The 15,521-nt window shown below is 35.6% G+C and overlaps 1 protein-coding gene across 2 annotated transcripts in view; it reads left to right on the top strand.

Moving 5' to 3' along the window:
- Positions 1–14,875, top strand: part of LOC115430320 (carboxyl-terminal PDZ ligand of neuronal nitric oxide synthase protein) — a 146,840-nt gene extending 131,965 nt beyond the window's left edge. The window contains exons 11-12 of one of the 2 annotated variants that reach the window (XR_003936922.1): positions 271–578; positions 13,074–13,187. Coding sequence is in view for 1 of the 2 variants with exons in the window: in XM_030150270.1 (XP_030006130.1) it covers positions 13,074–13,635 (562 nt within the window). In the remaining variant the exon portion in view is untranslated. Of the gene's footprint in view, positions 1–270; positions 579–13,073; positions 13,684–14,430 lie in introns of those variants that run through there. The other variant, XM_030150270.1, reaches the window with a different exon arrangement.
- The last annotated feature ends 646 nt before the right edge of the window (positions 14,876–15,521 follow it).

Raw genomic sequence — 15,521 nt, 5'->3', positions numbered from 1 at the left:
GTCTCACGGACCAGACTGGAACCTTTGGCGGGCCGGTTTTGGCCCCCGGGCTACATGTTTGACACCTGTGCCCTAAAACATGCAGGATATCAGCTCTTGAGGGCCAGGATTGGGCACCCCTTTTTTAAATGGTGGCCTTAATGTGCTAATAATGCATTCATTCACTAATGCAGCCTTTTCAAATCCACTATTCTTCTCCACCCCCACCCACCATTTTTATTTAATTTTATTTTTTTGTTTTTGTCTAATTGTTCCCTCTCTTTGGTACAGGTGCGAGGACCCTCTCCTGCTCATCCTCTTCCTCTTATAACCATCCCCCATGTTCCAATGAGATATCACCAGTCTTTTCCACCGTCTGTCACTCTGCCCTAACAAACAAACCCAGATTAACATCCAACCGGCAGCCGCTGCCTTTAACCCACAGTTCATGCGTTTCATGGTCCGCCCCCCTCTCCCTGCACCAGCCTGCCTCTCCCTGGGAGCCCGGGGAGCCCTTTTGCCACTGCCTAGCCCCCCTTCTTCCTCATCTCCTCCTCCTCCTCCTTTCTTCCTCTCTGCCCCTTCTCCTCCCTCTTTATGTGAGTATAACTGATGACAACCAGCATGTGGACACTGTGTGTGTCTGTCTGTAGCACATGCATGGACTGAACTGGGCATGTGGTGGATGAACCGTGTGGGTGTTTGCTGGTTCGTGTGTCTCGGTTTCGCAGCTGATTTCTCTGCTAATGACTTCATAATAAGCTCCATTTCCACGCGACTGCGGCCCTGCAAATTCATAACTGCATTAGCATCGAGGTAATCACCGAAGCACACGTCCTCTGCACGCGGGCACTGTCTGTGTTTGCCACAGTTTTGCTGGACTCTGAGCACTTGTTTTGTCTCTCACACTTCCGTAAGAATAGAAGAAATGTTCCTGTCAAAGTTGGGTATTATTTTTCCAGGAGAGCTTCAACCTGAACTGTAAAAGTGTCAGGGTAGAAGTCAGGACAGAGGTACCACTTGATGTGCCTGTCTCGCTGCATTTTACACCTGTTTCTTTGTGTGTCTGTCTGAGGGGGGTGGGTATTTGTGTGCACAAAAATTTGCGTTTTCGTCATCTGCATGTTTTGCTTCACTGACTCTACCTAAATCATCCTCTTCCAGATGGAGAATGTAATAAGCCCATCCTCAGACATACGGCATCACAGACCTCTCATAGTGTTGCATGTCCGACTAACAGCACTATGTGAGAAGCATAAGGAAATAAAGTCATTTCATTTTATGCTGAACAATAACAAATGAAGTGCAATTTGGATAAAGAGAATCTGCAGCCTTTTTTTATTACAAGTCTTCTGTGTTCATTGCGTTAATCTTAAATGGTAGTACTTGATACCCACAATTAAATATCTCAATCTGGACGACTTGGACTAAATAATTTCAACTGAATTCCCAAAATAATGCTAGCCTAAAACCACTTTATTTTTCACTGTGATGTGGGTGCTTCTATGAAACTGGTCCCTAAAAACAGAACGTGGGGGCTAAAAATTCAAACCAGATTTAGACTAATGTTATGAAGCAAATTAGGAAGCACTTTGGGTCTATTTTAAAAATAAATACTTACTGAGACCAAAAGAGAAAGTATTTTTCAGATGAAACATATTTTTATATTATTTTTTCACATTATATTTAATACAAAAATCTGCATGTAACACGGTCAAAAGGACACGAAAATTACGTGCTACTCTTTTTTTAAAAAAATATCTCTTTATTCTCTCACAGGTACTTTTAGGAAATTGAGTGGCAGAGTGTTTTACAAAAATGACCGCTGTTCCAAAATCATTTGTGATTTATTTGTGTTTAACTGGGCAGGTTCTGCATGTAACGCAAGTGGACACCATAGGGTACATTACAAAACCTGGAATGAGACTGAGATTCATGAAAAACCTGCATGTCTGGATTAGAAAAACCAGTAGGATCATCAAATTTAACACAGTGTCTTTATTTATAGTGGTATATAAGACCATTTCAAGTGATGTTTTCAAGAAAAAATGCACTAACACCTAGGTAGTTTTTTTGTGTCCTATTTTTGGCCCCAATATTTTATTAAAAATTAATTAATTTTGGGATGGCTCAGAGCAAGAGTATATATATTTTTTGCATTTATCTGAGGTGATCATTAGGTACATACTGGGGGTAAATATGTCTAAATTTACTTTTTATTTGTGGGTCTAAAAAGCTGGTAAGGGGCCAGGTACTAAAATGTACCCAGTTTCATAGAAACACCCATGTGTGTGAAATTTCACGTCAGTGCACGTTCCTTTTGTTTTCACACTGAAAGTAGAGGCTGTCCAAATGTCATTAAATACATCTTCAAAAAACCTGAAAAACCCAGTAGTGCTATTACAGCAGTAATAGCGTATAAAGTGCTGGTCTGACATGAGTAGACACTGAATTGTCTCCTTTAGTTTGAAATGAAAAGTCTGACTAAGCCACGAGAAAGGAATATTTTGCTGAAATGTGGATTTAATCCTCTATTGACAAAGAATAGGTGATTAGTGGAATGAAGGTAATGTAAAACCACCCACACAGTCGAGGTGAAGAATCTCATATTCTTTAGACTGTCAGAGCTAAAAAATATGAACAAGAAGAATGAAAATGAGCTCAGTCTAATATTACTGTTATGGTTCTTTTCATACAAAAAGACTACACTAAATAACTGTGTGTAGATGTGCAGTTTGACATAGGGAATCCAACTGGATCGTGGATTTAAAGAAGCTACATGAGACAGAATTTCCAAATGTGTTATTTATTTTATTTATTATTTATTGATTTATTTTGAACATGCAAAGAAACAAAATAAAACATAGCAAAAATTAGACAAAAACAAAATAACATTTAAATAAGCAGAATCTATCTTCAAGTATGTGCAAGTCTGAATTTTGCAAAAGGAGTAGGAAGAAGTATAAACTTATTTAATCCTACCCCTCAAGTGCTTTTACACCTTTATCACTAACTTAATACAACAATCAAACAGTACATTTTTCCTAATTTTAGCATTAAACCACAACTAATACATAATGCTGTAATTGAATTATACACAACAATATGATCATGGCAGTACAGTCATACAAACAGACTCAACAATTCAACAGTTTTCTTCTATAATTACAGCATATTTATTAATACAACATTATCCAAAAACAAACAGCCGTCATTGTCATTATTAAATACTGTACCTCACAAGAATCAATTCTTTCTGTCTTTTTTAAAAACTTAATTTTAATTAGATTTTCTCTTTTTTTCAGTTATTAATTTCTTTTCCCCCTACACAGCTGAAAATGTATTCTCATACACCTCCACAAGCACATATGATGAAATTTGAGAAAGCAATAACAATTATAGCAAACAATGTTCACTCTAAAAAATAAAAAAATAAATATAAAAAAGGCTGTAGATATAAATCTTCATCAGAAGTAGAAGGAGAGCACCTTGATAACATGGGGTATTCTTGCATCACCAGTAAATATTATTGCAGCAGTAAAGGTAACATAGGTTCCCATCTTTTAGTAAATATGGTTTTCTGAAGCCTGAGCACGTATGTGATCTGCTCCATCTGGTAAATATCCCAAACTTTTTGAATCCATGTATTACATGAAGGAGGCTCTGGTTTCATCCAACTGATGGTTCTAGACTTTAACCCTTTCATCCATACTGGTCACTCCAGTGGACAGCTATTCTACAGCTGTTCTCTTGTATATTCATGGATTTTTTGTTTGTTTGTTTGTTTTGGGTTTTTTTTTACACATATCTTTATTAAAGTTTTAAGACACTACATATCTTTTCTGACATGAATGACCTTGTGTAGATCTCCCCTGAGCATAAACCCCCAGAATCACAAGCCCCCCCCCCCATAGTTTTCACACAATTTATCAGTAAATATGTGTTTCTTTGCTTCAAAAATTAAATGCATGGTGTCCAGCTGAGTATTATTATTATTATTATTATTATTATTATTATTATTATATTTTTTTTTAAAGTTTTAATTTTTATTTATTTTGTCTGTTTATTTATTTATTTATTTTTAATAAGAAATTTTTCAATCACATTGTTTTTTCATGTTTAAAGAGAAATGAAAACGCTCAGGGAAAAAAATCTTGATTAAGGTTCTCATAATTCGTGCATGAAAGGGTTAAGGCAGCGGTGAATAATATGTTCAAAAGGTATTTATCTGCTTTTCTATCCAGACCTTCAGGTATTACTCCCAAAACTGCCACTGTGAAGCTTTGTGGGATGTTCATTTTAAAAACCTCCTTCAGGGCATTGAACACCTCCCTCCTTTCTGTCTTTTTTAAACTGAATTAGGTTTGATGTTTGTTTTATCTCCACACACAATTTGTTCCACAATTTTATTCCACAGATGGTAATACAGAAACTTTTTTAACATAGTGCGTACTTTATGAATTTTTAAATTTAATTTTCCCCCTAAATCCTAGCCTCCCTCTCTTTCACTACTCTTTCACACACTTTTTCTCCCTTCTAAGCTAAAGGAGAAAGGCTTAAATAAAAAGACAACATCAGCCCAGATACATGGCAGGTAGGCTGAATAAGACTAGCCGGAGATGAATGGAGAGACAAAGATGGAGTAATATAGAGAGGGGGGGGAGAAAAATGGAAGGAAAACACAACCTTGAGGGAGATAGGGCAGTGAGGCAGAGAGACGTGTCAATGTGACAGAAAAAAGGACTGCTGAGTCAAAGTTATGATAATATAACGGAGAGAGCGATGCATTTTCAGACTGAACACAAAAATTATTCTCAGAGGGGAGAAAAACTTTCAGTTTGCAAAGGTAACTGGAGGCTGAGGAACTGTTAAAAACATCAAAACAATAACTTTACATATGTAGTAGAGAGTTAATGTACCAACAGGGCATGGCATTTTACATTATTAATGATTATTATGAAATTATCTGGATAAAGTGAATTTTGCTTTTTTTTTTTAATTCACTTGTTCATTGAAAATTACAAATAAAAAACACAAACACTGCCAGTGCCACAGTAAACACACATATGTGATGTAAAATAGGAACATACAGTCCATATGCTACAGTTAGAGAGGATCCTAATAGTCCGAATGGAGCAAACTACGATTTTACATATGTAGTAGAGATTTAATGCACTAATAGGGCATGGCATATTACATTATTAATGATTATTTTTAAATTATTTGGATAAAGCAAATTTTGCTTTTATTTTTTATTCACTTTTTCATTGAAAATTACAAACAAAAAACACAAACACTGCCAGTGCCAATGTAAACACATATATGACATCCTAATGGTCGGAATGGAGCAAACTCTACAATTTTAAATATGTAGTACAGATTTGATATGTTAATAGGGCATGGCATGTTACATTATTAATGATTGTTATTAAATTATTTGGATATTTGGATAAAGACCTAGTGCTACTGTCATGGCAGTTTCAAAATATTTTTTTCCTCTATATATTACTTCTCTTAAGTGATTTTCCACCATTTATTGTGATATTATCCTCTTTTTTCTGCATTTTTTCAGTGTAAATCATATACTGTTCTATATTTAACCCTTTCATGCACACTGGTCACTACAGTGGACAGCTATTCTATAGCTGTTCTCTTGTATATTCATGGATTTTGTTGTTCTTTTCGTTGTTGTTTTTTTGGGTTTTTTTTTTTTTTTTTTTTTTTTTTTTTACACATTTCTTTATTAAAGATTTAAGACACTATATATCTTTTCTGACATGAATTGGTAACATTATGTAGATCTCTCCTGAGCATAAACCCCCAGAATCACAAGCCCTCCCCATAGTTTTCACACAATTTATCAGTAAATACATGTTTCTGTGCATCAAAAATTAAACATGTGGTGTCCAGCTGAGTGGACATTTTGGCAACTTCATTAAAAATAGGTTCATAAGAATTTTTTTTTTCATTATTTTTTTTTTAATGTATTTTTAATTTTTTTTTTTTCAGTTATTTTTATTTTAATTTTTATTTATTTTGCGTAAGAACATTTTTAATCACATTGTTTTTTTCATGCCTAAAGAGGAATAAAAACACTCAGGAAAAAAATTTGATCAAGGTTCTCATAATTCGTGCATGAAAGGGTTAATTTATCAATCATGTAAATGTTCATAACAGCTTAGGTTAAAGTTGAAGGTTATTATATCGGAAACAGAGAAAACAGAAGAAAAAGTGACTTTTTTCAGTTAAATCTGTCATTAACTGAGCATAAATCAAGTGTGTCTGTCCACTGTCACTGATCCAACTCTGTGGGTTTTACTGGTGAATCAATGTTGTAGAAGATGACTGTGTTTTCATTTTTACTACGGAGCCTCTGAACATCCAAATGGATCATATCTGATGACCATGAAAAGACGACAAACTGTATTTTACACAGTTATTTACATATATTGATAGGATTAGTGGATCAACAAGGATTAAACTTTCTGTATCAGTAAATGATTTGGTTGCCAGTGGATGTTTGGGTCTTTATGGGTTAAGACAGTAAATTATATGAAGTCATTAAAAAAGTGTGATACTTACAGCGCTGGAGTTAGTGGTTGACTTGACTTTTACGGCCTCGTTTTCCTTCATTTGCTCTCATTTTTTGGCGTCGGAAGCATCTCGCTACTTCTAAGTCTTAACTACTTAATGAGACGCTTTCCCTACATCATTACAAGTCTGCTGCTGCTGCTGCTGCTGCTGCTGCTGCTGTAGTTGTCCTCACCATCCACGCACCGAAAGCAGCGACACTAAACATATCAGCAGGTCACATAAGTTCATTATCGAGACAGCAACACGCAGAGGAACAAAGTTAGCAGCCACCAGTTTAATGCAACAGGGAGGAGTCATGGGAGGAAGCCAGGCTTGTTAGCAGGCTTTTGTCAGGGCTCATTTTCCAGGAGAATGACTGTGATTACTCAGGGTGTGTATGTGTGTGCTCACAGGTGCTCATCATGCTACTGCTGCAGTGGAGCTATTTCCAGCATATGTATGTGTGTCTAGTGTCATCAGCAAAGGAGGATAAAGCCGCCAGCTCTTTTCCTCGCTTCCTTACCCCCACTTCTCTTTTTCCTCTGCCCCTCTAGTTTCTCAACAGGGGAGCTGTGCAAAGTAGATAAATCCCTGGATACCCAAAATTGCAAGAGAGAAAGAGAGTCTGCCTTGTGTAGTAACAGCTTACGTCACTCTGTGCTCAGTTTAATGGGGTATAATGTGAATAATAGAGAGCAAATCTGGCTTGAGGCTTAGTCTCACACTGCTTCTTGGCGCAGAGGATTGATAATGCTGCACTGAACGTGAATGGAAGAGATGGAGGAAATTGGGTTTGTGCGTCTATATTTTTGATCATGTCTAAATCAAGGTTATTATCGTTAAAGAAATGACGAAAACTAGAATTGTAAAAACATTTTCGTTAACTGAAATAAATAAAAACTACAATGAAAAGGAAAAAAATGATAACTAACTGAAACTGTACTGCGTGCTTACAAAACTGAATAAAACATTAAAATTATGGATAAAATTCCCTTCATTTTTGCTTTTGTCAATGTCAGACTGATATGACATCAATTTATTTCTCTCAAGCAATTTTAGATGCTGGCACCATATGATATTTAACAGTTCGTCACTTGTTGTCACTTGTGGTTTAGAGTCGTCTTCTGGTCTCCACTCTACCTGGAAACATGGAGACTAAAGTTGGGAGAAAGCAGCAGAGTCCTGTCTGGGATTTATTTGAATACGACAACGAAGAAAATAAGATATTAAAAAAAAAACTAAAACTAAGCATTTAGAAAATAACGAAAACTAATGAAAACTAGCAAACCTGCTCTAAAAACTAATTAAAACTAACTGAATTAGAGGAAAAAAAAAAAGTCAAAACTAAATAAAACTAAAGTATAATGAAAAATCCAAAACTATTTTAACTTTGGTCTAAATCAAGGTTATTATCGTTAACGAAAACTAGCAAAATGACGAAAACTAGAATTGAAAAAACATTTTCCTTAACTGAAATAAACAAAAACTACACTGAAAAGGAAAAAATGATAACTAACTGAAACTGTATTGTGTGCTTACAAAACTGAATAAAACGTATAAAAATTATGGATAAAATTCCCTTCATTTTTGCTTTTGTCAATGTCGGATTGATATGACATCGATTTATTTCCCTCAAGCAATTTTAGCTGCTGGCATCATATGATATTTAACAGTTCGTCACTTCTCGTCACTTGTCATTTAGAGTTGTCTTCTCATCCTCACTCTACCTGGAAACATGGAGACTAAAGTTGGGAGAAAGCAGCAGAGTCCTGTCTGGGATTTATTTGAATACGACAACGAAGAAAATAAGATATTAAAAAAAAAAACTAAAACTAAGCATTTAGAAAATAACGAAAACTAATGAAAACTAGCAAACCTGCTCTAAAAACTAATTAAAACTAACTGAATTAGAGAAAAAAAAAAGTCAAAACTAAATAAAACTAAAGTATAATGAAAAATCCAAAACTATTTTAACTTTGGTCTAAATCAAGGTTATTATCGTTAACGAAAACTAACAAAATGACGAAAGCTAGAATTGAAAAAATGTTTTCGTTAACTGAAATAAATAAAAACTATAATCAAAAGAAAAGAAAAGATAACTAACTGAAACTGTATTGTGTGCTTACAAAACTAACTAAAACGTATAAAAATTATGGATAAAATTCCCTTTGTTTTTGTCGATGTCAGATTGATATGACATCGATTTATTTCCCTCAAGCAATTTTAACTGCTGGCATCATATGATATTTAACGGTTCGTCACTTCTCGTCACTTGTCATTTAGAGTCGTCTTCTTGTCCTCACTCTACCTGGAAACATGGAGACTAAAGTTGGGAGAAAGCAGCAGAGTCCTGTCTGGGATTTATTTGAATATGACAACGAAGAAGATACGATATAAAAAAACCAAACTAAAACTAAGCATTTAGAAAATAACGAAAACTAATGAAAACTAGCAAACCTGCTCTAAAAACATATTAAAACTAACTGAATTAGAGGAAAAAAAAGTTAAGACTAAATAAAACTAAAGTATAAGGAAAAATCCAAAACTATTATAACCTTGGTCTAAGTCAAGGTTATTATCGTTAACGAAAACTAACGAAATGACGAAAACTAGAATTGAAAAAATGTTTTCATCAACAGAAATAAAGCAAAACTACACTGAAAAGGAAAAAAACCATAACTAACTGAAACTGTATTGTGTGCTTAGAAAACTAACTAAAATGTATAAAAATTATGGATAAAATTCCCTTTGTTTTTGTTTTTGTTAATGTTGGATTGATATGAAATCGATTTATTTCACTCCAGCAATTTTAGCTGCTGGCATCATACAACACTCCACGGTCCGTCACTTGGTTTAGAATCGTCTTCTGGTCAAGACTGTGCCTGGAAACATGGAGACTAAAGCAGCAGAGTCCTGTCTGGGATTTATGTGAATACGACGTCGAAGAAGATAAGATATGAAAAAAACTAAAAGTAACACTAAAACTAAACTAAAACTAAGCATTTAGAAAAAAAACAAAACTAGCAAACCTGCTCAAAAAGCAAATTAAAACTAACTGAATTAGAGCAAAAACAAGTCAAAGCTAAATAAAACTAAACTATAATGAAAAATCCAAAACTCTTACAACCTTGGTCAAAATCAGGATCAGAGTTAAAGGTGGGGTATGAGATCTTAGAAAAACGGTTCAAATAAGCTACATTTTGAAAATACTCAATTGAAAAGTCCACACCCCTTTCTTCAGACATCCCCCCGAAGCCACGCCTCCAGTGTACTGGAACGCGCAATCCTTGTTCCCGAGGATTCACGAGTGCTGCACAGCAACAATTCACTCGGCTCCGGCCCCGATGCATGCATACCTCATTCAGTCTTCTCCGACACCCCCGCTCTTACAGAACAGCCCCAGTTCATTCCTATCTGACTAACGTTACATTTCCGACTGATTTATGTTGGTGACAAAACAGTTTGCTGGTGAACTTTCCATCCTAATGTAACTAATATAGTTAAGCTCTGGTTCTGGCTTCGTTTCCTGTACAAGTGCTCCAAGCCTCTGAGAACGCACAATTCATGCACGAAGAGGGGTACGAACAGAGGGGGAGGGACAAATGGCAGTTGAGTTTGATAGACATATCACCATTCAGTCATTTCAATTGGGCGCTTAAAATGATCGGATGGTGTTTTTTCAGTCCTGTCCGTTCCACAGGTGACAATTTTTTTTAAATTTTTGTGTTAGGGCATTTAATTAATTGGTTGTCATTGGGGTGTGAAGGGGATTTTAAGCAATGTAGCAGTGTTTTTCAACCTTGGGGTCGGGACCCCATGTGGGGTCGCCTGAAATATCTGATAATTGAAAAAAAAAAATGTTAAAAAATTAGCTACTAATACGAAATATATGGTGAGTTGAGAGAGACAATCACAACACATAAAAGTCATAATAAACTGTGAGTCTGAAACTGCAGCTCTGAGGTTCTGTTTATCTGTCAAATGTTCATTGTGGTCGGTTTCAGATGCTGCAGCTCTTTCATAATTCATAGTTTGAGTTCTTGTTTGTTCAGTATTAATTGTCAGCCTTGTAAATCCAAGCTGGACTGACTGTACATATCCTGACCAAGGAAAATCAAATTCTCCCTTTGTGCAGTAATCTACACCTGGCTTTACTGCCTCCATCCATAATAATATACATTATATAGACTAAATGTCATCTAAAATTAACCTGTATTTGAAACATAGTATAGCAAACTATTACATGATCAAAAACAAATTTCAGCAAAATTAAAGTGTCTGTTTTGAATGTCTGGGTTCCCCAGAAATGTGTGATGTTAAAATGGGGTCACGAGCCAAAAAAGGTTGGGAACCACTGCAATATAGTAAAAAATGCTCCAGGAAAACATCCCACACCCCACCTTTAACTTTATTGTCCCATACAAGAAGTTTGTTTTGGACAACAGTGCATTCACATTCGGACACATATGTTAAAAAAAAAAAACACTCAGTCACAAAATTTTGGAGTCAGCACAATCACAATTACGTATTACACCTAATCTATATCCTCAAATCACCTGTTTTTAGACGTACCAAGAACCCACCTGTAGACTTAAGGCGACAGAGCCTTTTCTGTAGCAGGTCTGGAACTCTCCACCCCATCGTATCACATGTGCACAGTCCATTGAGCACTTTAAATCTCTTTTAAAGACACACCTATTTGCACTGGCTTTTAATACAAGAGTGTGTGACTGTTATTTGTTTTAACTGCTGGTTGTATTTATTATTGTGTATCTGTTTTATCAGTTTTTAGTATATCTTATCTTCTATATCTACAGTCGCAGAAAAAATTATTAGACCACCCCTTGTTTTCTTCCATTTCTTGTTCATTTTAATGCCTGGTACAACTAAAGGTACATTTGTTTGGACAAATATAATAATAACAACAAAAATAGTTCATATTAGTTTAATTTCAGAGCTGATATCTAGCCATTTTCCATGTTTTCTTGATAATAACCAAAATCACTTCAGTTCTTCCATCAATATCTATGGCATTGTACTGACAAAAACAGTGCTTTTAGGCATTCCATGTTTTCTTTTCTGTCTGTTTAAGTCACATGATACATACAGGAGTTAGTACTTGATTCCATAACCATTGTTTCTGATTACTTTTGATGGTCTAATTATTTTTCCTGCGACTGTATATCCAGGGTTCTTGTGCAGGTCTTGACTGACTTAAAAAGGATGGAATTTTGAAATGCTGTTTTCCAGATCTTGAAAAGTCTGGAATTTTGTGTGGAAGTCTTGATAAAGCGTAGAAAAAATTTCTCTCATAGGCAAATTTTAGAGTACGATCAAAGACACATAATCTTTTAAGATAATAAAAAAAAAAAAAATACATGAGGAAAGCATATAAAAAAAGATCTGATTTCACTAAGCGGTCGCTACTGGAATGATTCTAGTGAAACTTGTTTGTGTGATATTCATGCACTTTTGTGATTTTCATGTTTTGAAAATGTTTCTGTCAGTAAAACATAATTTACTGCATTCATTAATTCATGCATTTATTAAAATGAACTTTTCTACTACACACAACAGGTACAATCTCAACCAAAAAAGTCGGCACACAAGTATAAAAGAACATAAAGTCAAGGTCTGGGGGGAAAACATTGCAGTTTTGAAAAAGTCTGGAATTTTTATTTGGATAAAAAGCAAACACCCTGCATGTAGTTTTATTAGCTTTATTATATTTTGTATTTTTACCTTTATCTTTTTTCAGCACTTTGGACACTTTGCGTTGTTAGAAATGTGCTATAGAAATAAATTTGACCTCCATTGTAAGAATAAATAGAATAAATACAATCATTAATACAACAAATTAATTTAAAAAGATGGGAGTAATTCCTTAAAAACGTTCCGTAATTTTTAGTGCCAAGGATTTAAAAAGTAATATTTATTTATTTATTTATTCATGTATTTCAAATATGTAACAAAACCTAGTAATCCCAAATAGTCTTTACAAATGAAACTGATTATAAGAAAACAAAACAAACAAAAACCTGTACATATACATGAAAACAAAGTATGACTTCCTTTGCATATGAATGAATGAATGAATGAATGAATGTTTTTATTATTGTGTCTTGCATTAAAAAACATGCCCAGCCCTTACATGGGCTTATAAGACACCAAAAATACAAACCAAAAATCAAACACCAGACAATAGGCACACAATAGATATGAACAAAACAAAATACTGACCTATTTAAACAAACACGTCTGCTGCTTTTTCCAGGCTTTACAAACAAATAACGCTAATTTATATACATTAAAACTAAACAACCATTTCATCTTGTCATCATCAGTGCTCCAGAACAAATCAGGATTTCGGATACACATGTATTGCATATTTGAAAAGGAGTGATAAGATCAAATACATGATGGAAGCAAGAGTAAAAACATTCATAATAGTAAGAACATGGCTTTTATTATCAGGGCTTCACTAAACATACCTCTGTTTTTTATGTGTTTTTTCCTGGCAGGTGTACAATCCCTAAACTCGACCCTCCTCCACCGTCTATGAACCGAAAGAGGGCCAGCAGAACCCTGTCTCCGGGGTCAGAGGTCACATCGGTACCCACGCCTCTAGAGGTGACCACCACCGACGGGGCCCCCAGTCGCAGCAGCAGCCTCTCCTTCCCAGACGTCACCCCCAGCTCCTTGTCATCCGGCGACTTCCACTCCCTCAGTAACGGCGAGAGCAGTTCCTGTTCGGCCAGCGAGGACTCGGGCGTCCGCTCTGAAACAAAGTCCCTGCTCTCACCGCTGCGTGATGACGACGACCTGTTCGGGGACCGTGGGACGTTTTTAACAGCCTCCAGCGGCTGTGACAGTCCCCAGGAGGAGAGGAACCAAGCACTTCTGTCTCCTGCTGAGTCGTACCCCGAGGCGCCCCCCGTCTCCCTGCCGCCACATTCGGACACCTGCGGACAACTGCCGCCCTTCTCATCTCCCATGAATGACACCTGCCTTCACATCAGTTTTTCAGAGGATGAGCTACTGGAGAGCAGCCAGGATGACCCTAATGTCCCGCAGAGGAGCTAGAGCTGATGGGACTGTGTTCTTCAATCAGCTTTTCATGCAATATTTACTCCCTAGACCAGGGGTCTCAAACATGCGGCCCAGGGGCCAAGTGTGGCCCGCCAAAGGTTCCAACCCGGCCCGTGGGATGTTTTTGCAAAGTGCAAAAATTCCACACTCAAGGCTGTGGAAGTCATTTTAGTTCAGGTTCCACATACAGACCAATATGATCTACAGTCAAATAACAACAGCAGAAGAACCTACAAAAAAGAATGACTCCATATTTTCTTCTCGGTTTGATGTGAAAAAAAAAAAAAATTACATTATCCCTATAAATAATGACAACTTCAATTTTTTGTCTTTGTTTTAGTGCAAAAAATAACATTAAATTATGAAAATATTTACATTTACAAACTATCCTGTAACAATCAAATGTGAATAACCTGAACAAATATGAACAACCTGAAATATCTAATTTTCACAATTTTCTGCCTGTTACTCAGTGTTTAGTGTCTTTGTAGATCTGATCCATCATGCACATGTAGAAATGATAAGTTGAGGCATAGTATTGTAAAAATTGCACTGATTTTTCTTAAGAAATGTTAGTATTTTCAGGTTATTTCCTTTTTTTTGTTTGGATAGTTTCTAAAAGTAAGTACTTTCATAATTTAATGGGGGTTTTTTGCACTAAAACAAAGACAAAAATATGGAGTTGTCATTATTTATAGGTTATTATGCTATTATTTTACGGCTCCGGCCCACTGGAGATCAAATTGGACTGAATGTGGCTTCTGAAAGAAAATGAGTTGTAGACCCCTGCCCTAGACATTTCTATGTTTGCACTGGGCTCCATTTCAGGACTTTCACTTATTTTTTCTGTCCACCTGTGACACACTACAAACATAAAAAAATACCAGTTAACTGAAAAATAATCTATTGTAATTATAGCTAATGAACAGATTTTAGTATTTTTGTAATGGAATTAATGACCTAATTTACTTTTTAGTGACTAGAATGTCAAGAACACATGTAGCAACTCTTGCACTGTTAAACTCACATAATTTAAAGTAGAATTTAAAGGCAATGAGGGAACACATTTTTTATTTTTGCTAGTTGTCGAAAATGTTATTTTGATGATGCTTTGCTGTGGTGCAGGTGTCAGACTATCAGACTCTCACACAAAATGTTGCTTCCATGTAATGCTGGTGATGTTGGGAGAAGCTCCAGTTTCTGTAAAAGCACCTGACTGAATGATGGATGGAAAGAAAGGTACAAGAAAGTCAGATAGAGGAACAGGGGAAGGGTAGACGTTAGCAAGTGTAGATATGATTTGGTTAATGCGCATCCATATGTGGCTGTGTAGTGTGGTTTTTATGTTGTCGGGGTTGGTTTTTAGAATGTTTTGCTTTACATGTAGGGATGTGTATTGGCAAGAATCTGGTGATACGATACAAATCGCAATACTAAGATCACGATACAATATATCATGATACTGTTTTTAAAAAAGGCGATACGATACAAATCGCAGTATCGCAATACTAAGATCACAATACGATATATCACGATATATCATGATACTGTTAAAAAAAGGCGATACAATACAAATCGCAATACTAAGATCACGATACGATATATCACGATATATCATGATACTGTTAAAAAGGCGATTTTTTTGTTTGTTTCTTTTTTTAAAATGATTATTTCCTGGAAGAATTGAATTACACCAGAAATGTGCACAAAATACTAAACACATTTTTATTTGATCACAACAGGATCTAATGCTGTATCACAAATTCTTCCTGTGTTCAAACTTAAATTAGATTTTACAGATATTACAGTTTAACCCTTTCATGCATGAATTATGAGAACCTTAGTCAAGATATTTTTCCTGAGTGATTTCATTCCTCTTT

The sequence above is a fragment of the Sphaeramia orbicularis genome, chromosome 12 (assembly GCF_902148855.1).
Source record: "Sphaeramia orbicularis chromosome 12, fSphaOr1.1, whole genome shotgun sequence".
NCBI classification, from domain to species: domain Eukaryota; kingdom Metazoa; phylum Chordata; class Actinopteri; order Kurtiformes; family Apogonidae; genus Sphaeramia; species Sphaeramia orbicularis.
Note: the sequence above shows the minus strand (reverse complement) of the source record. Positions and strands in the feature narration are given on the sequence as shown.